This window comes from Pleurodeles waltl, chromosome 8 (assembly GCF_031143425.1).
Source record: "Pleurodeles waltl isolate 20211129_DDA chromosome 8, aPleWal1.hap1.20221129, whole genome shotgun sequence".
Classification (NCBI taxonomy): Eukaryota; Metazoa; Chordata; class Amphibia; order Caudata; family Salamandridae; genus Pleurodeles; species Pleurodeles waltl.
Genome location: NC_090447.1, coordinates 1147023084 through 1147043349, shown reverse-complemented (window position 1 = coordinate 1147043349; position 20266 = coordinate 1147023084). Strand labels below are relative to the sequence as shown.

The window sequence follows — 20266 nt, the reverse complement described above, 5'->3', positions numbered from 1 at the left end:
CTCCCAAAAGCAGTGGTCAGACTGTAGGAGTTGAAGTTGTCTGAAATAATGTTCTTAATACAGCCTGACCTACTGTGGCTTGTTGTGTTGCTAACACATCTACACAGTAATGCTTAGTAAATGTGTGAGGTGTAGACCAGGTGGCTGCCTTACAAATCTCTGTCATTGGTATATTACCTAAAAAAGCCATTGTGGCACCTTTCTTTCTAGTGGAGTGTGCCCTTGGTGAAATGGGTAATTCTCTTTTAGCTTTAAGGTAACAAGTCTGAATACATTTGACTATCCATCTGGCTATGCCTTGTTTGGATATAGGGTTACCTGCATTGGGTTTTTGGAAAGCTGCGAACAATTGTTTTGTTTTACGAAATGCTTTTGTTCTGTCTATGTAACAGATTAGCGCTCTTTTTATGTCTAATGTATGCAGTGCCCTTTCAGCTACTGAGTCTGGTTGTGGAAAGAAGACTGGGAGTTCAACTGTTTGGTTTAGATGAAACAGTGATATGACTTTATGTTTATGTATTTGTATAAAGGGTTCTTGGATAGTAAAAGCCCGTATTTCGCTAACTCTTCGTAGTGAAGTGATAGCTATTAGAAAGGCTACTTTCCAAGTCAAGAATTGGATTTGACAAGAATGCATGGGTTCAAATGGTGGACCCATGAGTCGTGTAAGTACAATATTAAGATTCCACGAAGGTACTGGTGTTATCCTTGGAGGTATGATTCTTTTTAGTCCCTCCATAAAGGCTTTAATAACTGGGATTCTAAAAAGCGATTTTGTATGTTTAATCTGCAGATAAGCAGATTTCGCAGTGAGACGGATTTTTATGGAAGAAAAAGCCAAATTTGATTTTTGTAAGTGTAGTAAATAACTTACAATGTTTTGTATGGAGGCGTCTAGCGGTGTAATTTGAATTGCCTGGCAGTAGAAAACAAATCTTTTCCATTTATTAGCATAACAATGCCTTGTTGTCGGTTTTCTTGCTTGTTTAATGACCTCCATACACTCATTTGAAAGGTTTAGATATCCAAATTCTAGGACTTCAGGATCCAGATTGCTAGGTTGAGCGATGCTGGATTCCGGTGTCTGATCTGTTGTTTGTGTTGTGTTGTGTTAACAGATCTGGTCTGTTTTGGTAGTTTGATGTGCGGTACTACCGAGAAGTCCAACAGTGTGGTGTACCACGGTTGGCGAGCCCACGTTGGTGCTATGAGTATTAGTTTGAGTTTGTTTTGACTCAGTTTGTTGACCAGGAAAGGAATGAGCGGGAGAGGGGGAAAAGCGTAAGCAAATATCCCTGACTAGCTGATCCATAGAGCATTGCCCCTGGACTGAGGGTGTGGGTACCTGGACGCGAAGTTTTGGCACTTTGCGTTTTGTTGCAAACAGATCTATGTTTGGTGTCCCCCAGCAGAAGAAGTAATCTTGCAGTATCTGGGGATGTATTTCCCACTCGTGAGTTTTCTGGTGCTCTCGACTGAGATTGTCGGCTAACTGATTTTGAATACCTGGTATATATTATGCTATCCGGCAAATGTTGTTGTGAATTGCCCAATGCCAAATTTTTTGTGCTTGGAGACACAGTTGTGACGAGTGTGTCCCCCCTTGTTTGTTTAGATAATACATTGTTGTCATATTGTCTGTCTTGACAAGAATATGTTTGTGGACTAGAAGGGGCTGAAAGGCTTTCAGTGCCAGAAAGACTGCTAGCAGTTCTAAGTGATTTATGTGAAGTTGTTTTTGTTGACTGTCCCATTGGCCTTGTATGCTGCGATTGTTGAGGTGTGCTCCCCATCCAATCATGGAGGCGTCTGTTGTGATAATGGCGTGAGGCACTGGGTCTTGAAAAGGCCACCCTTTGTTTAAATTTACAGGGTTCCACCATTCAAGCGAAGAGTGTGTTTGGCGGTCTATCAACACTAGATCTTGGAGTTGACCCTGTGCCTGCGTCCATTGTGTTGCTAGGCACTGTTGTAAGGGCCGCATATGTAGTCTTGCGTTTGGGACAATTGCTATGCATGAGGACATCATGCCTAGTAGTTTCATTACAAACCTGACCGTGTATTGTTGGTTTGGCTGTATGCTTGATCTTACATTTTGAAACGATTGAACTCTTTGCGGACTTGGAGTGGCGACTGCTTTTTGTTGAACGCAAACAATACCGATGGATTTTGATGATTTCCTAAGTTTTCCCGAATTACGGAGCGAAGAGGAACACGTCCGAACCCGATGGCGGAAAGAAAACAATCTAAGATGGAGTCGACGCCCATGCGCAATGGAGCCAAAAGGGAGGAGTCACTCAGTCCAGTGACTCGAAAAGACTTCTTTGAAGAAAAACAACTTGTAACACTCCGAGCCCAACACTAGATGGTATTCTGCAGATACACGCCATCAAACACATATATATATATATATATATATATGTATATATATATAGAGAGAGAGAGGGTGCTCAAGTGACGAGTGTGAGAGAGAGAGAGAGAGAGAGAGAGAGAGAGAGAGAGAGAGAGAGAGAGAGAGAGAGAGAGAGAGAGAGAGAGAGAGATTGTTTGTTTGTATCAGTATGTGTGCTACGGCGGATTGGAAGCTAAAAGCAGCCCCAGAAAAGACTCCATGTTCTGCCATGTGAGTTTAGCTAGTGAGTCCAACTATTGCCAGGAGAATGCGGGAGGACTATTTGTCAGACTGGATAGCTGATTGTTATCCATCCGCCCTTAAAAGTAGCCTCCTGGTCCTTTGTGTTTACACGTGGTGTATGGAATACCGATGCATGTTTTGCAAGCATTTGTTCTGATTAGAGAATTAATGGAAAAATACCCAACCCAAAGCACACAGACCTTTTAATAGTTGCCTTACGTTGAACAGCAAAGCGAAAAAAATTCTGCAGCAGCATTTCAGTGACCCGTCTTTTTACCACTTATTTATTTCACAAGAGCAGCAACCTCATCTTGCTTACCTTCAGTCACAGTCTGTTCTTCCTTATAGAAATGTTAAAAGCTTCCTACCCCCTTACAAATAAGACCATCCAACCCTAGGGGGATGAAAAGCCTTTTGGAGTAGAAGCCAGTAATACTTTCTAATAGCAGATTCCTGGGTGTCCATATATAGAGACAACAAGAGCCTAAGCATAACCTGAAGAGGGCACAACTTCCAAGGCTCAACCTCTGTTCTTAACAGTCAAAATTAAAAAAAAATTAAATGAAATAATCCTGGGGCCTTTCCCAAAACCCTAATGTATTGAGGCCTACTGAGTAGATCAAACAAGGTTCAGATGGCAAGAAAGCCAAAGTCAACAATAAACATTAAGTTACTCAATACTGAAGCCGGTGCCTGGAACCACAATGCTACACAACATATTTTACAAGTAGAGTTGACTTTGCAATCTGTCAGAGGCAGCACTGCAAACAAACTGTTAATGGAAACACCCAGGGAGTGAAGGAACCAGAAGACAAAGTGGAAAAGATGACTAATGATTTTGGTCCTGAAGGACAGAGTTTCCAGGCTCACTCTTAAAATGTTCTAGGCACGATAGGCACATGAGTAAAGGACAATTAGGCAATATGCTACACTCAATACTACATATTGATGAAAAGGCATTACATGGTTTTGTGGGTATTTTAGCACTAACATATTTCATGGAGCACTGGCTGACAATAGGTTTACATACAACACCAGGTATTCTGTCAATAAATCACTTTGTGATCTATAATGGTCTCTGTGATATCTTTGTGTACCTCATACTTGAAATACGTTGAACACATATTGAACAATGTTCAACTGAATATGTGATGACCTGAGGGCCATTGTTGTAACACTGGTCACATATGCAATGCTAACAAAATTAATATTTATTGGCTTGCAATGTGCTATTTATAGCCCTATTCAGCAACAGCATTGCACCATTTGTGTCTACACACAGTTGCATGTTGAAACCAAGGCTAGGAGTTCACCCTCACCACCACAAGGTTCTAGGGTCTGTGCTACCAAATTCCAACTACCCCACAGATGTTTACTTACCAGCAGTGACAACAACAACATGTGGTCCACTTCCAAAGCCAATTTGTGATATCTTTTTGCCACATAAGTTATCCAATCGCTTTGGTTCAATGGTGTTCTGAATATCTCCCGTCCCCAAACAGCCACTACTGTTTGTACCCAAGACAAACACCTATGAGAAAAGGGTAAAAATTAAGTCTCATTTTAATAGTAATGCAATAAAAGCCTCCAATTCAAATACATGGAACAGACAAATAGCCATTTCATCTTTTTATGACCATCTTCCCAAGAGGAAATGGACATTCCCACGACTAGGAATCTGCAGAAAAGCAGATGTTTCCGACTTCATTATACATTCAATATAATTTAAGGAGTATACCGTGCAAGTACTAGCATACAGACAAATGGTCTACCCCTACTTCTAAATACAATACCTTTCAGAAAATTGTCAGAAAATCACTGCCTTTATTTGGTAACAGCCCTGGGAGGTCAGCAGGACCTTTCTGCAAAGTGCTTATCTAACAAGAAGACAGTGGAGTTGCCCCAATAAAAATGAATGTAGGAATTACCTCCATTAAGGAATTGAAAAGGAAGTGGCGGAATGTGTCGGAGGAATCGTTGGATCAGTCCCTCTGTTCCTCCCCTCTAATTTTACAAAGAGCATGAGAATCAGACATTTTGCTGTTTGAAAGTTGGATCCCTAACTCGTTAGACCAGCTTGCTCCCTTTAAAAAGTATGTGGTGAAAAGACTGATTAGAGTGCCTCTGGAGGAAATCATATGATCCTAATGCTAAATCTCTTTATAAAGTGGCGCTTAAGAGCTTTTCGCAAAACACATACTTCCTTGAAAGAACATTCAGCACTTCAGATTAAGACAACTTCAAATTCCTCTAAGGAAGTGTTTAAAATAGTGAGATCTTCTGTTTATAGTCAAGGGACCAAGACAGGTATTATTGCCAGTGTTGAACTCTGTGAAAAGCTGTCAACCTTCTTTGATGAGAAGATCCATAAGCTATACTCCTTTTTCCCCAGATTGTCTGAGGGAGTCTTCAGTCACTAGCTCAACGGATACAGGGAAGACAAAAAATATTTCCATTGCTTCCTCCTGTTGCAAATCTTTTATTGATGAGTGTGCCCCTATTTCTGCCCAATGCTCATTGAACAAGATAATGTCTGGTGACCCGGATGATGCCTCCCCACACACATCTTTGGACTTATAGCGCAATATCTCAACACCCCCTCTCAATAAAATTTGGAATACCTTGCTTGCTTCTGGAGTCTTTACCTCTTGTTGGAAACAGGCATCTCTTCTGCCGCTCCTTAAAAAGCCTAATGCTGACAAAAATGTGTTGAGCAATTATAGGCCCATATCGCTCCTCACAGCATTGGCAAAAACCTTGGAGAAATTGGTCACCCAACAACAATCCACTTTTGTGGAGGCCAGTTCCATTCTCCATGACTTACAGTTGGGCTTTCATGCAGTTTTTAGCATGGAAACGGTTCTTTGGGGGTGACAATATTTGTAGGAAGAATCTAGGCAGAAGCACTCCAGTCGTGGTGGTCCTTCTGGATTTGCCCACAGCTTTTGACACCGTCACACTCGAGTCTGTTGAACATACTTAGCAACCTAGGTATGTATGGCAAGGCTCTTCTATAGGTCAGATCTTTCTTGGAGGGCAGATCCAAATGGGTGTATCTACACCCTCATTTTTCTTCAGCCTAACCACAGGTTTGTGGTGTACTGTAGGGTCTGCCCTAAGCCCGCTCCTGTTCAATCTTTACCTCTCCTCCTTGTGGATCTTGTCGAATCTTGGGGCGTTAAGGTAGTGTCTTATGCTGATGATACCCAGCTGCTTTTCTCCATTCAAGGCAACACTGAGGCTGCTTTCCACATTTTTAAAGAGTGTCTCAGATGAGTTGCGACATGGATGGAGGCAAATCGCCTTAAATTAAATTCTGACAAAAAGGAAGTCCTGGTTTTTAATCAGAGTAAACTCCCCTCCCCCATCCCTCTGGTGGCCTGCCGAAATTAACAACCCTCCTAATCCTACCTCTTCGGCAAGCCTTGGTAACATCTTTGATTCCTCGCTCTCCTTTGCTACTCAAATTAAGCAAATCTTGTCAACCTGTTTCTGGAACCTGAAAACCTTAAAAAGGTTCCTTTGTTTGGTTCCTGAGGAGACAAGAAAATCAGTAATCCATGCGTCAGTCACTACTCGCCTGGATTACTCAAATAGTGTCTATCTTGGTCTCCCAGCGTATCTGATATGTAGATTCCAGTTAATCCAGAATAGAGCAGCAAGACTAATAAGAAGAGTTCCTCGTCGCCATCCGAGACATTTGCACTGGCTCCAAGTTGCACACAGCATCAAATTTAAGGCTCTGACACTGGCTTTCAGAGCCTTTCATGGTGAAGCCCCTCACTACTTGTTAAACAGACTGTCTTCACATGTCCATGAGAGGCTACTCAAATCCAACAACAGCCAATTTCTACAGATTCCTAAATTTCAGAAGTCTGATTGTGGAGATTGCTCTTTAAGTGTTCTCACTGCTAAACTTTGGAGCAGCCTCGCACCCAACCTGCACAGGTTGAATCACTGTCAACCTTCAAAAAATAACTCAAAACCCAGCTATGTGACAATGTTTAGCTTCTTTGTTAAGCATGTTGGCCTTTTCAGTTTGTGTTGTTTAATTTATTCTAATCAAAACACCTCCAGCTTTTCTAGCAAATCTAGTTTCAAAGTTAGAAATCCATGTACTTTGAAACAGTTAGTAGGGAATACTTAGTTCAATTAAGTTTAGTGACTATGAAATGTGACTTTTATTTGAAAATATTTACTTTGAAAAAACGAGGTGTTAATATGTTTACACCAGATTATTTCAGCCAAAACCGGGCCATAACTTTGACCATGTGCCTTTGTCGTTGCCTCACCTGGGCAAATTTACTATTGTAACTCCATTGCTAGCCAATTTGATAGCTAGAGCCAAGTAATCGTAAGGTCAAGTCACTGGAAGCCATAGTAATAGTCAAAGTTTGAATGTATTATTTATTCTTAAACTGATTATTTTAACTACTTGTACTTTTAGGCCAGTACTCTGCTAGCATTTGTTGCACCACTTGTGTAGCATTCCTGTTGTATGTATTGAAATATGATGGGTTATTCACTCATGCAAACATTATTCCTCTGTTGATAAAATTCCACCTGAGCACACAGGTCTGAATCCCGAGGATGGAGGGCAGGCCTGCCTGCTGCATTGCCTCATCTTCACATATCGTTCTCCTCAATCTAATACCCTTAAGTGGTGCAGTATTAAACAGTCTAAACTGTTGAATTAAATTTTGTTTAAATCCTTCCAGAACCTGACCAGAACACCCATCCTAATGCCTTTGTGGCATCAAGAGAGAAGCTCAAGAACGAGGGGCACAACCAGACCCAGAATTCAGGGGTGTTGAGGGGGAGGCGCTAACACTTAGAATAATGGGGGCAGAGCCATCATCAAAGTTGAATCAGTCTCACGTGTGGGGTTCCCTTCAATTGGCTGGTACAGTACCTGATATGGCGTGTCATTATTCTCAATGATATGTGGCCAATAATCCATTTTAAGAGCAGTGGGCAGTAAGAGTGGTCTTAGAAAAATTTAGAGATTTAACAACTCTTAGACTGGGAGGGTTTTTCCTTAAGGAATTCTAGTAGAATGAATAACAAACGTTGTTTTGTTGTATTACATGTAAAGCCATTGGTAAGACTTGGTAAGGTGCAGAGTTACAGGTTCTAGTTTCTGGGTCAAACAGCAGCTAAAGATGCATTCTGTAATACATTTGCCAGTTTCGTTAATATTAACATAAGTGTGTTAAAACAATGCAGACGAAATATTTGAGTTCCAGCCACCACATTACGTTTTGCAAAACAGTCCTTGGTTGAACAGAATGTTGTACTTACTGTTAGGTTCATATTATATTTACCAGCACACACTATCAAAACATTTGCATGACAGATGTTAGTACAGGAATCAGCCGTCTTGAAGTTAAGGGGAAGAATGCCTCTTGTCCAGGCTTGATAATACATAGAATGTTGAATCCTTATTTCGAAGGATGCAAATGTTATCCCTGAATTTTAGCTGTCATCAAATATTCTTTGATATGAAATGCTTAGGCACTCCCATGGCCTGAAATGGACCTCACATTTGAAAAGATGTTGTCCGAACAAACACAGAGACAGAAGCTGATCATGAAGAATGGTTATCCAAAGTGCCACCACAACACACAATCAATGCCAAAACTTGCAACATTCTCATAAGCGCTGGGAACTATAGAATATCAAATAGTAATACAACTGAATAAACTATTAGGTAACATTACTTGCACTCATCTTTAACTCTATAGAAGTTTTGCAGAATATATAATACATGTATGTAGCAAGAGTGATGGGGCCAAAGCAGAAATGGAATTGAAAAAAGTTCTGGATCATTAGGATTAGAAGTAATTAGCGTTAGTAAAAGAGTCAGTTGCAGACATACTATGTTCGACTGTGTTGCAGCAGACAGAGAAGTGAGCAAAATATATAGGGACAGCAATCCTAACCTCAACTTCATTTGAATTTCAGGGGTACAGCACTGGCACTTCCAAGGAGGAAACAAGTAATTCAAGACAATAAATACCTGCACTTGGCATCTACCACCTTAGGAACTGCCCTAGTGGTTGACTCAACCCACAGTTATCGGTAACCCTGGATTATATTTTTCTGCATAACAGTTTCCTGTCACTGGCTCACTTCTAGTTTTCTTTCTCACCTCCTTGTCTCTTGCCATCCCACCCCTTGCTGATTCTTTCTTCTGTTCTCATCTGTCTCCCTTCTTTTTATGTCTTTCTCGGTTTATCCTCCGATGTCCTCCCTCTCATCAATTTCCTCATTCTTTTTCTGTATTTCTCTGCTTCATTCTGTATAGCTGTCATCTACTTTTTATTTTTTTGCTTTTTTCAACTATTTGCCTCCATATCTGACTAAACCCCATCTCTATTTTGCTTTTCTCTTCCTATTGCTATCCGTCTCATTTCTTTTCTCACACTATGCAAAGGCTCTAGCGTTCTCTGAAAACCTTAATGACCTGCAAAATGCCTTCAAAAGGTACAGTGCAGTCTGAACGTCACCAAATCTTATTAAATTCAGAAAGCTGCAAATTCAGTATATCTGGTCTTGCAGCTTAATGTTATTGCCCAAATCTGAGCTAACAAATCCAGCAAAGCCAGGACCAGCAATTACCACAGGCAGCACTATTGCTTACATGTCATGCTTTAAGTACACGAGAATTTGAGAGTTCTGTGATATTCACAGAATGATATTCATCATCCCTAGCAGATTCTCTAGCCACTCAAGTAGTAGAATACACTAATATTCTGCTGTTGGGGGACTTTAGTATTTGGATTGGGGAAGGGAAGTTCTGGTTATGTTTTATCTGACTTTGTTAATGCTCTCAAAGGTCTGAACTTTACACAAAACATAGCCATGCCGACACACATATTGGGTTATGCTCTTGACCATGTCTGGTCATTAAACTTAATGACTACCAATCTCAGAATTCTTCCCTGCAGTTGGTCAGACCATCATATAATCGAATTTGATATATACATTATTAAACTGTAGAAACTTTCCCACCTCCCCTCGACTTACTCGCGTAATTGGAAAGGTGTTGATTTGGAGAATTTTGTTGAATCACTGTGTTATATGTGAGTATGCACAAGCGTACTCCTTGAGCTGGAGCGCTTGGCTCGAGTCCGAGGACGCTCGTGCCCTGTAAAGAATGTGAGGGCTGTTTTGAAGGCGGTGAGCGTTTTTTGAATAAGTAGTGCGACACCGCTCGAGTTGGTCGATTAAAGGAGATCTTAGAAGAGATTCACCAGTCTCTTGTGCTTCATTTTTACTACATTGTTTGGCGACGAGTGGACACATCGACCTACTGGGTGGTGATCTCTTATTTTAGTACCTGTTCACATGGAGATTTCAGGTACTGTGATGAGTTGTTGCGGACGGCCCTTTCCACGGCGTTTCTTTGGCTGGAGCAACACGGTGGTGAAGATGCCTCGTTGTTGGAGATCAAGGTGTGTCTTTGAAGATGAGGAAGCAGCACTTCGCTGTTTGCCAGAGTTAAAGGGGAAGTTCCTTTTCTGAGCGTTTGCTGTTCCTGCCCTTAAAGGGGAAGCCTGGATTTAAAGGGCCAGTGCGTGTTTCTTCAGTGGCTGCCAGGAGTGGCAGCACATCCTTACTTTGTGCTGTCAAGTGCGCATTTTCAGCAGAGGGACAGTGCCTGTTTCTTCAGTGGCTGCACAGGAGTGGCTGCACAGGGTTATTTTGTTCTTCTGTGGTTGCTTTTGAAAACGCAGTGCTTCACTTTACTTGGTTTGCTTCGCACTTCCAGGAGGGGCTACTTTGTGCTGTGATGTGCCTACTTCCAGCATGTCAAGGGACACAATTACTCAGTTGAATTTGTGAATTCTACCCACGGTGACACCACACCTTTGTCTACTGGGCTCAGCAATGAGTGTATATTTTTAATGTTTTTAAATTTTTTGGTGCACATACGGTGATGTGCACACCATAACTATTATTATGTGAGTCTGGGATTTACACGCTCTGCAGAGTTTTACGTGCAAGAGTTTCAACCATGGAGCACGTTTTAATCACTGCACCATGTTTTCTTCCACATCAAGGTGTACCTGCGATCCAGTGGGAAGACTGGATAGACATGTTAGACAATTATTTGTTGGCGTTAGACAGTGAAGAATTTACTGCTGAGCGTAAAAAAGCAATTTTATTGAACTGTTTGGGTTCAGAAGCGCAGAGACTGTTTAAGTTTATGCCAGTGGCTACAGGCAATGGGTCTCGCATTACTTATGTGTACAGGGAAGCTAGGCTGAGATTGAGCAATAGGTTTGAAAAGGAGACTAATGTGGTTTTGGCAAGGTATAAGTTCTATACTCAACCACAGAGGGTGGAGAATCTATTGACGAATTTGTGTCCAGATTGAGGGAGTTGTCTGTGAAATATCAATTTGGAGAAATGTGTGGGGAAATGATTAGAGATCAATTAATGGTTCAGTGCAAGTAGGAAAATTCAAGAAAGGTTGGGGGCTGCCAAGAATCCTAGTTTGAAAGATGCGGTTGACATGGCCAAAGTAGTAGAAGAGTCAGACTTGTGCATGAAAGAAATGGGAAGGTTTAGTAATGGTGATAGGGAACAACGAATATCGCAGGAAGTGGTAGGAGATGTGGAAACCAAGGGCCAGATGTAGGTAGCTGTTTGCATGTCGCAAACTGCGAAAAACACAGTTTGTGCCATGCAAACAGCCTAACGCGATGCACATCCCCAAATTGCGAGTCGGTACCGAGTCGCAATTTGGGGATGCGACTCGCAAATAGGAAGGGGTGTTCCCTTCCTATTTGCGACCGCATCGCCATGCTGAGTTGCTTTGTGACCGCGAATGCGGTCGCAAACCAACCCGCAGTTACCACCCACTTGAAGTGGGTGGTAACTCATTCGCAAAAGGGAAGGGGTCCCCATGGGACCCCTTCCCCTTTGTGAATGCCGAAAAAACTGAAACCAAATGGTTTCAGAAGTTTTTCTTTTTGCAACTCGTTTTCCTTTAAGGAAAATGGGCTGCAAAAAGAAAAAAAAGACTGCTTTATTAAAAAAAGCAGTCACAGACATGGAGGTCTGCTGTCTCCAGCAGGCCACCATCCCTGTGAGTGCATGGACTCGCTATGGGGTCGCAAAATGCGACCCACCTCATTAATATTCATGAGGTGGGTCTTTGCGACCCCATAGCGAGTCGCAGAAGGTGTTTGAGACACCTTTCTGCATAACATTTTGCGAGTTGCAAATTGCGAGTCGGTATGACTCGCAATTTGCAACTCGCAAAATTTTACTTTGCTACATCTGGCCCCAAATGTAGTAGTGTGGGTGCTGTGGAAAGAAAAACGCAAGAAATACAGAAAGTTCAGAGATTGAATGTAAATAAGAAGAGGTGTAACAGATGTGGTAGTACTTCTCACAACAGTGAATTTAAGGGGTGTTTTGCAGTTGGAAAGGAGTGTAGAAAGTGTGGCCGTAAGGGCCATTAGGCGTGGATGTGTGTTGAATGGCCTAAGTCCAAATGTGTAGCGGCATGTGAAGACAGATGTGAGACAGTGGATTGCATACTTAGCTTAGGTGAGGATGACAGAGTGAACTGCAACAAGAGAGAAAGTAGACCCAAAGCTTGGTTCGCGTTTGGTAGAGTGAGTGTTGAGTTGATGGTGGATACTGGATCAAAATACACAATCATTCCTAAGGATGTTTTTATGAAGAACTGGCAGCAGCTTGAGTTGACGGCTAAAGATATTTGTCCTGGGTGTTACCAAGGGGAAGAGATTGAGATTTTGGGTTTCTTTACAACCGTTATTAGCTTCAAGACAAGAGAGACCTGTGGTAAAGTGTATGTGGCCGAGTCCGGGACACCCATATTGGGTTGGATGCACCAGTATGACTTGAACATAACTGTGAATCCTAGAGGTAATGAACAAATTTTGATTGTTGATGATGTGGATGTCAATGTTATTCTTGAGGAAGTGAAGGAGGTGTTTCGAGAGGAGTTGGGAGAGCTAAAAGGCTATGTGCATAAAATTTGTATGAAACCAGGAGCTGTTGCAGTGAAACATAAGGTGAGAAAGGTACCTATTATTGTCAGGGGGAGGTGATCAACTTGTTGAAGGATATGTTAAAATAAGGGGTTATTGAACCTGTTGAAGCCCCTGAATGGATCTCTCTGGTTGTTATCACAAACAAATCGAATGGCCAGTTAAGATTTTGTGTGGACCTCCGCAGTGTCAATCAGAACGTTGTGACGGATAATTTTCCTCTGCCAAACATCAATGAACTCATTATGTTACTTAATGGAGGGAAATGTTTTCTCAAATTGGATCTTAAGAGTGCTTATCATCAAATACAGCTACATCACAATTCGCTGGATGTTACTGCATTCATCACTATGGGTGGTACTTTCCGTTTTGTCAGGATGCCGTTTGATTTATCATCTGCTGCAATGTGTTTTTCAGCATATGATGTCACGTGCATTTGAGGGTTTTAACAACATTTGATTTTTTCAGGATGACATCTTAGTATTTGCTTCTACTATTGTGGATCATAATCAGATTTTGAGAAAGGTGTTGAAAAAACTTTTGGAGGTGGGGCTTACTCTAAGGAAGGAGAAGTGCGTTTTCTTGACTAAGGAGATCGAATATTTTGACACACCATTTCCCAAACTCTCTCCGTGTCCAAGGAAAAAAGATGAATTGAGGTCCTTTATGAGTCTCATAGAATACTGCTCAAAAGTTGTTGAGAACTTTGCTGACAAAACAGAAGTGTTGAGAGTGTTATTCCGCAAAGGTTGCACTTTTGTGTGGTCAGATTTACAACAGGAATGTTTTGACAATATGAAGCGAGAGGTGTGCGCTGCGAAAATTCTGGTACCCTTTGATACGTCTTCTCCTACGATTCTTACTGTGGATGCTAGTGTGTCTGGAGTGGGTGCGTTTTTTTCTCAAATACACCAAGGTGTGGAGAGGACGGTAGCTTTTGCTTCGCGCTCTCTCATTGAACGTGAAAGGTAACTACTTGGTCATTGAGTGAGAAGCTTTAGCAGCTGCCTGGTCAGTGGAATATTTCAAGACATTTTTGTGGGGCATTTGTTTCAAGTTAAGAACAGATCACAAGCCTTTAGTTAAGGTGTTATCAGCAGGAGGTTCTGGTAAAGGTTCAGCAAGGTTGGCCAGATTGGCCAGATTGGCGGCTCGTTTACAGGAGTATGTGTACAGTGTTGAGTACATTCCGGGGTGGAGAAATGTACAGGCTGATGCTCTTTCACGGCTGGCGGTGGATTGGAAATTGGTTGATGGTGAGGCACTGCTAATGAAGGGAGAAGATGGAGCGGTAGCATGGGTGGAGGATATAGGGCAACATGGTGTGGGAGCTTTCTCTAAAGCAGAGTGGTTGCAAGGGATGATGGATGATTCAGTGCTGCAGTGTGTGAGTAAGATGATTGTTGGTGGAGAAAGGAGGGAGAGTGCTGTTGCAGTATCTGTGAGACCCTATATCAAGGTTTTGGATGAGCTGTCATTGGGGGATGGCGGTGTGATGATGAGGGGTGATAGATTTGTGCCCCAGAAAAATTACGAAGGAAAATTATACGTTTGGCACATGAAGGGCATTTAGGACAAATGCTGACTCAAAGAAGAGTTAAATAATACATTTGGTGGCCTGGAGTTGACACGCAAACTGCCCAGTGGGTGGAAGAGTGTGTACAGTGTAAGGAGAGCGAGAAAACGCTAAAACTTGGCAGGAAGTCTTGGATGGTTCATACTGAAGATCCTGGTGAGGCGCGGCATACTGTCTGTATGGACTTTATTGGGCCACTGCCTGGGGTAGGTCATGATAGAAGGTTTGCTTTAGTCTTGGTGGATGTGTTTTCTAAATGGATGGAGGTGGAGTTTATGAGGGAAGTGTCAACAAGGAGCACTACTTCTGTTTTAAAAGTACTGTTCCGGAGGGAAGGTTTTCCTCATACCATCATTACTGACAATGGTACGCAGTTGACGTCCTTTGAGATGAAGGAGTTTTTGCTAGCTTATGGTATCGCTCACAGACGTACTGCACTTTGTAATCCTCAAGCCAATGGCATTGTTGAGCGTATGAATCGTATGGTCAAAGGTACAATTTAGTTGGCGGTGCAGGGAAATCAAAACATTGGCACAGCTGTGCAAGAGTCAATCTGGGCTCATCGTACCACGGAGTTGAAGGACAAGGGGAAAACACCTTTTAAGTTTATGAGGGGGTGGAAGGCCAGAACGAAGTTGGTTCCTAGTTGGTTGGAGGATGATCTGATCAAATTTGAGAATCAAGGGGAGATTCCACAGTCAGGTGGACGTTCTGGTATACAAGTTGGAGATTGGGTGAAAGTCAAGGATGGACGTAGGGGTACAGGTTGGTCAAAGTTTCGGAGTCCTTTTGAGGTCAAACAGGTGGACAATTTCTATGTTGTTTTGGCCAATGGCACTAAAAGGAATAAACGCAGTGCGGCCTTGCATCAGAAAGGAGGTGTTGGTGCAAGTAGTATGAATGTCGCTGATGATGATGAAGAATGTAGTGGTTTTATGTTATCTGAGGGAGGTGTTGAGTAACCAAATTGTGATACCTCGCCAAGTTTTTCGCCAAGTGATGATGAGAGGGATGATCTGGGTGAACAATATGGTGTGGAAAAAGGAGATTAGAGGGAGTACAGAAGGGGAAGAGAGAGAGAAGACCACTCGCATATTTGAATGATTATATAAGGGATTTGAAAAACAAATGAAATCTTTCTTAAAGTGTTGTATGGAAAGCAGAAGAGAAAAAAAAATCGTTTTCTGTATTTGTTCACTTTAATATTTCCTTTTATTGAGAGATTGTTTATTATTCTAATGCAAACTGTCATATTCTTGTCGGTAAATGACTATGGAGGGGGATGTGTAATATGTGAGTATGCACAAGCGTACTCCTTGAGCTCGAGCGGTTGGCTCGAGTCCGAGGTTGCTCGAGCCCTGTAAAGAATGTGAGGGCAGTTTTGAAAGCGGTGAATGTTTTTTGAATATGTAGTGCGACACCACTCGAGTAGGTCGATTAAAGGAGATCTTAGAAGAGATTCACCGGTCTCTTGTGCTTCATCTTTACGACACACTGGTGCCATCTATACCAACTATTAAGGAGACTATAAATTAGTCAGTAGAGAGCTTAACCAGCGATTCTTTATCCCTGCAACTTAAAAAAAGATAATTTAGGCGCCATGATGCATCTAAATGATTCACAGAGAATTTAAAGAAAGCCAAGCTTGAGCTGCACCAAGCAGAAAGGAAATGGCGAAGGACGTATCTGCCAGAAAGGAAATAGTGCTTTATTTTACAACTAAAAGCTTATAAAAGAGCAATCTGGGCAGCTAAATTCCAGTATTTCACCAATAAAAATTTGTATTCTGAAAATAAGTCCAAAGAAATATCTTATACAATCTCTCATCTTGAAAACTCAGACCGTATTAATTAACCCTGTCAAGGATGTGGAATTCCTATCGCCCGACGCCCAGGACATATTGTTTGGCGTCAAGGGCAACAAGTTTTCATACTTATTTTGTCCTTGGAGACAAGAAGGCCCAACCCCATGCAGGCCAAACTCTTTTCATGCCAGTTTAAAGAGAAGGGAACTGTCTGCTGTTGAGGTAATATGTGTGTTCATTCAACATGCTGTTCGAACTTGTATTCATGGTTCATTAATTAAAAGCCTTCATTATTAGAGTGAGCGCTGTAAATAAACGTTTTAAGGTCACACTGCACTATTGCCAGTGATTCCAGTAAAAAAAAAAAGAAAAAAGGGGAACACACGTGTTTGAAAAGTTTAACAATATGAGGCTAAGTATAATGCTTGCAGAATACTCTCTGATTAGATGCAAATGTTTGCAGAAACTTGTAAGCAAGAGGTATGATTCTTTGGCTTTCAAAATAATTTTAGGCGCTATTTCTTTGAAGCATCACTTAGTTAAATGTGTTGATGCATGCTAGTAGTTCCCAAAAATATTCCTAACGGAAAAATCAGTGTAACCATTTTCAACAAGATTATGGGAAGCAAGAAAATAAACAAGCACTGGCAAAGCCAACCAATCCAACATTTTTTTGTGAGTCTTTTGGTTTTGTCAATGCTTGTCTTGTTTTGACATGGCTCTTGTAACACTTTATTGTTGTGGGAGCTGCCAGGCCCTCACCATTGTAACAAACACTGGCAAAAAGAAAAAAAAGTTTTTGTCTCAAAAAACATACATTGCCACCATTGGCATAACAAAGGCCCCGCAACCCCCCTCGAAGGGGCCCCTTAGCACATCACCTGCCCTGAGTGAGTCTGGAGAGGGGCCCCTCCATGTTCTTTGCCGGGGGCCCGTTCGTTTCCGTAACGCTACTGAACAAGCACTGAACAAAACTACTTTCTATGCCAATATGCTCCTTGTGGAAGAGAGAATGCGATCACTCACTGTAAAATGTCTTTGTTAACATCAGACCTAATTAGGGACCCTATTCTTGAAAGAAAGTCACAAAAGTGCACCCATGATATATGTCTTTGAATTAGTTGCTTTCATGAATTCACAAGCACTTACAAAAGTAGACCAGGAAATCGGACTCCTAGTAAATATTTGTGAACTGTATTTTAGCACCAGCAAATATCCATGTGTAGATTTGCTTGTGTGAAAATCTATTGAGTGTTTACAATTTCACTTTCCCTCCAACCACTTTTTCCCCAACCCTGAAAGAGCTTCTAATTCTGTCACTGCAAGGAGTAAATTTCCAACCTTTCTCATTATGGGAAAAGATAAGAGAAGAGCTGGTGAAAATTCTTAAAACGTGCAAGTTAGTAGGTTCACAGGCTGAAAGGCATTCCAGCCCTGGAACTATTGCTTACTGCTTCCTCCAGCCCCAGTATGTAGATCTGCAGAAAGGTGGCAAAATAAGAAAATTGCTATAATAGGGATTGAAATTGCAAGTATCCAAGCCCTACGATAACAGTAGCCCTTCCATAATCAGAGAGGCTATTATCAGAGCTTTTACATAAAAAGATTGCCGTCATCGCTTGTCCCCACACTCCATGGCACCAAAGGGACAAGTAGATTTTTTTTTACAGGAAAAGTAGATTTAAGATGCAGCCTGTCCCATGGACAAGAAGACATTTTACTAAATTCTACACCCCTGCCTGTGGTTCTCTCACAGAAACTGTGTGACAATCTGAATCAGTTCTTCATTGACAATATACAGATAATTAAGGATAGCATTCCAAAAAGCACCTTAACATGTGTCTTTTCAGCAGACCATAGAAACTCTATTACTCTTGATACATTTCCCCTGGTTACTACAGATAATCTTTTAAAGCTGATGGCCAAAGTTAAATCCGGCTTACCTGATGATATTTGCAGTCCCCAAATTCAAAAATGTGTCTTCTTTCGAGTATCAGATGTGGTGAACTCCCTGCTTAACTTATCGCTGAGCCAAGGCATGGTACCCCACTTGTTTAAGGAGGCAATAGATATTCCCTTGCTAAAGAAATGTGGTGAGGATCCCTCTTTTCTGAAGAACTATTGTCCCATCTCACTACTGCCATATTTAGCCATGTTACTTGAAGCTCACGTCACCCAATCTCTATGTTCCTTCCTTGAAAGTTCCCCATTTTTATATTCCAATCAGGCAGGCTTTAGGCCTGCCCATTTAACTGTGATTATTATTCTATCAGCGGCAGATGACTTGAGGGAAACTGCAGATAAAGGCATTGCCCAGGAATTAGTGTTATTGGATCTATCAGTGGCTTTTGATACAGTAGAGCACGATAACCTCCTTGAGTGTATCAGTGCTGCCGGTCTGCATGGTCCAACATTTAGCTGGATGAGATCTTTCTGATAGGACTAAATCAGTTATTCTTGATCCTTTCCATTCCTCCAAGATGAGGTTAATTTGTGGGCTACTGCAGGGTTCCGCACTATCCCCTCACTTATTTAATATATATATATCCGCTCCTTGATACACTCTCTTTAGAAGCACGGCGTAAGAATTTATAATTACACCGATGATATGGAACTGATATTTAGCAACGAGGACACCTAGAATTCTAGGGCATTTTTCCAAAACACCATGCTCTACATCCGCAACTGGATGAGCCTATTTCAGTTGAAACTCAACTCGGATAAAATCGAGATTGTACAAATCAACAAACTACACATGGGGACTCCCTCCTGCTGGCCCAAAGAAATGGGCTCTCCTCTGATTCCCCCCCAAAAAACAAAAAACAAAACAAAAATTTGACCAAAAGTATTGGGATACTGTTGGACAAGACAGGGATCTTTCTATGAAGCCCCAGATAGGTGCCGTACCTCAGCCTGTTTCTTTCCGCTTCGAAAAACATCCAGAAATATTTCACATATGATGCCATCATTCAGATTATTATTGCTTTGATGATGTCCCAGGTCGACTATGCTAACTCTCTGTATTTGGGTCTTCCACGAAAACTAACTCAATGCCTTCAATTGGTCCAAAATCAAACAGGAAGGCTGGTGTGGCTTCAGCCTAGATCCTGTCACATCACTCCTCTTCTGGAAAAACTTCATTGGCTCCCCATCGCACAGAGAATCATCTTTAGAGTTGGGTGTCTAATCTTTAAAGCCCTCCATGAGAGGAGCCCTATATTTGTATTGGCTAAAATTCGGAAACCTCAGATGTTCTCACCAAAACTTCCTTGAGGTTCCTAAAAATGAGGATTGGCAACTCTAGATTTGCAGTGATGGCCCCAAAATTGTGGAACTCCTTCCCCCCAGAGGTGAGGGCTTCCTCTAATTGCATGAAATTTAGGTCTGCTGCAAATAGTGCTTTTTAGACAGGTCTACAGGTAACTTAAAGCTGTTTGCCTTCTGTTCTAGCGCCATGAAACCTCTGGGGTGTACGAGTGCTTTATAAACCTCCCATAATATAACATAACATACTTAGCCATAAATGGTGAAAAACAGGGTTAAAAGTTTTAAACATAAAGCTCACATTTGAAAATCACACAGGAATGATGACATAAAATGAATAAATTTACTCTTCATGATTCATGTCTATAGTGCATGAATGTTAGCCAATAAGAGACCTAGAGTTTTGAAAGGTATATTACAACATTCAATACTATCCAGGACGTATTCATAGTGTTGTTGTGTGACAAAAGAGTCGTATTGAATGAGCATCTGAAAAATGTGAGATGTGTTATGGGAAGTGGCGATGTTGATGGTTATGACAGCTCAAGAAGGAGGCGGCTCACATAGGTAAATTTTCATGTAGAAAACGTTCTGGTAGTCTAGCTTGAAAATCACTCAAACAAGCTTTTCTGAGGAATCCAGTATTGAGACAGCGCAGCTGAATTTTAGTTCCATATTGGCTGGGTTTAGTAAAGAAAGTTCTTCAATATTTCCAGTATAATTCAGTTTAACTAGATACTACCATGTCTACTAAGCTACATCTTCATCACCTCTGGGGCTCAAAAAACACAACTGCAGTGTGCACCCTACATATGTACGAATTTGACACCATTTTCACCTTTGTTTCTCGAGCATGATTACCCAGAGCTTGGCATCCAAGTCTGAACCTTTGTGAACTGATATCCGTCACAATCAGAGTGTATCTCCAACAAAACCATAAATGAAACATTATTGAA

At 41.5% G+C, this 20266-nt stretch overlaps 1 protein-coding gene across 2 annotated transcripts in view; it reads right to left on the bottom strand.

Moving 5' to 3' along the window:
* The window catches only part of RCBTB2 (RCC1 and BTB domain containing protein 2), a 463444-nt gene that overhangs the window by 326824 nt on the left and 116354 nt on the right, over positions 1 to 20266 (bottom strand). For both annotated transcript variants that reach the window (XM_069205377.1, XM_069205376.1), the window contains one exon: positions 4016 to 4166. In XM_069205377.1, the coding sequence (XP_069061478.1) occupies positions 4016 to 4166 (151 nt within the window). The remainder of the gene's footprint in view (positions 1 to 4015; positions 4167 to 20266) is intronic.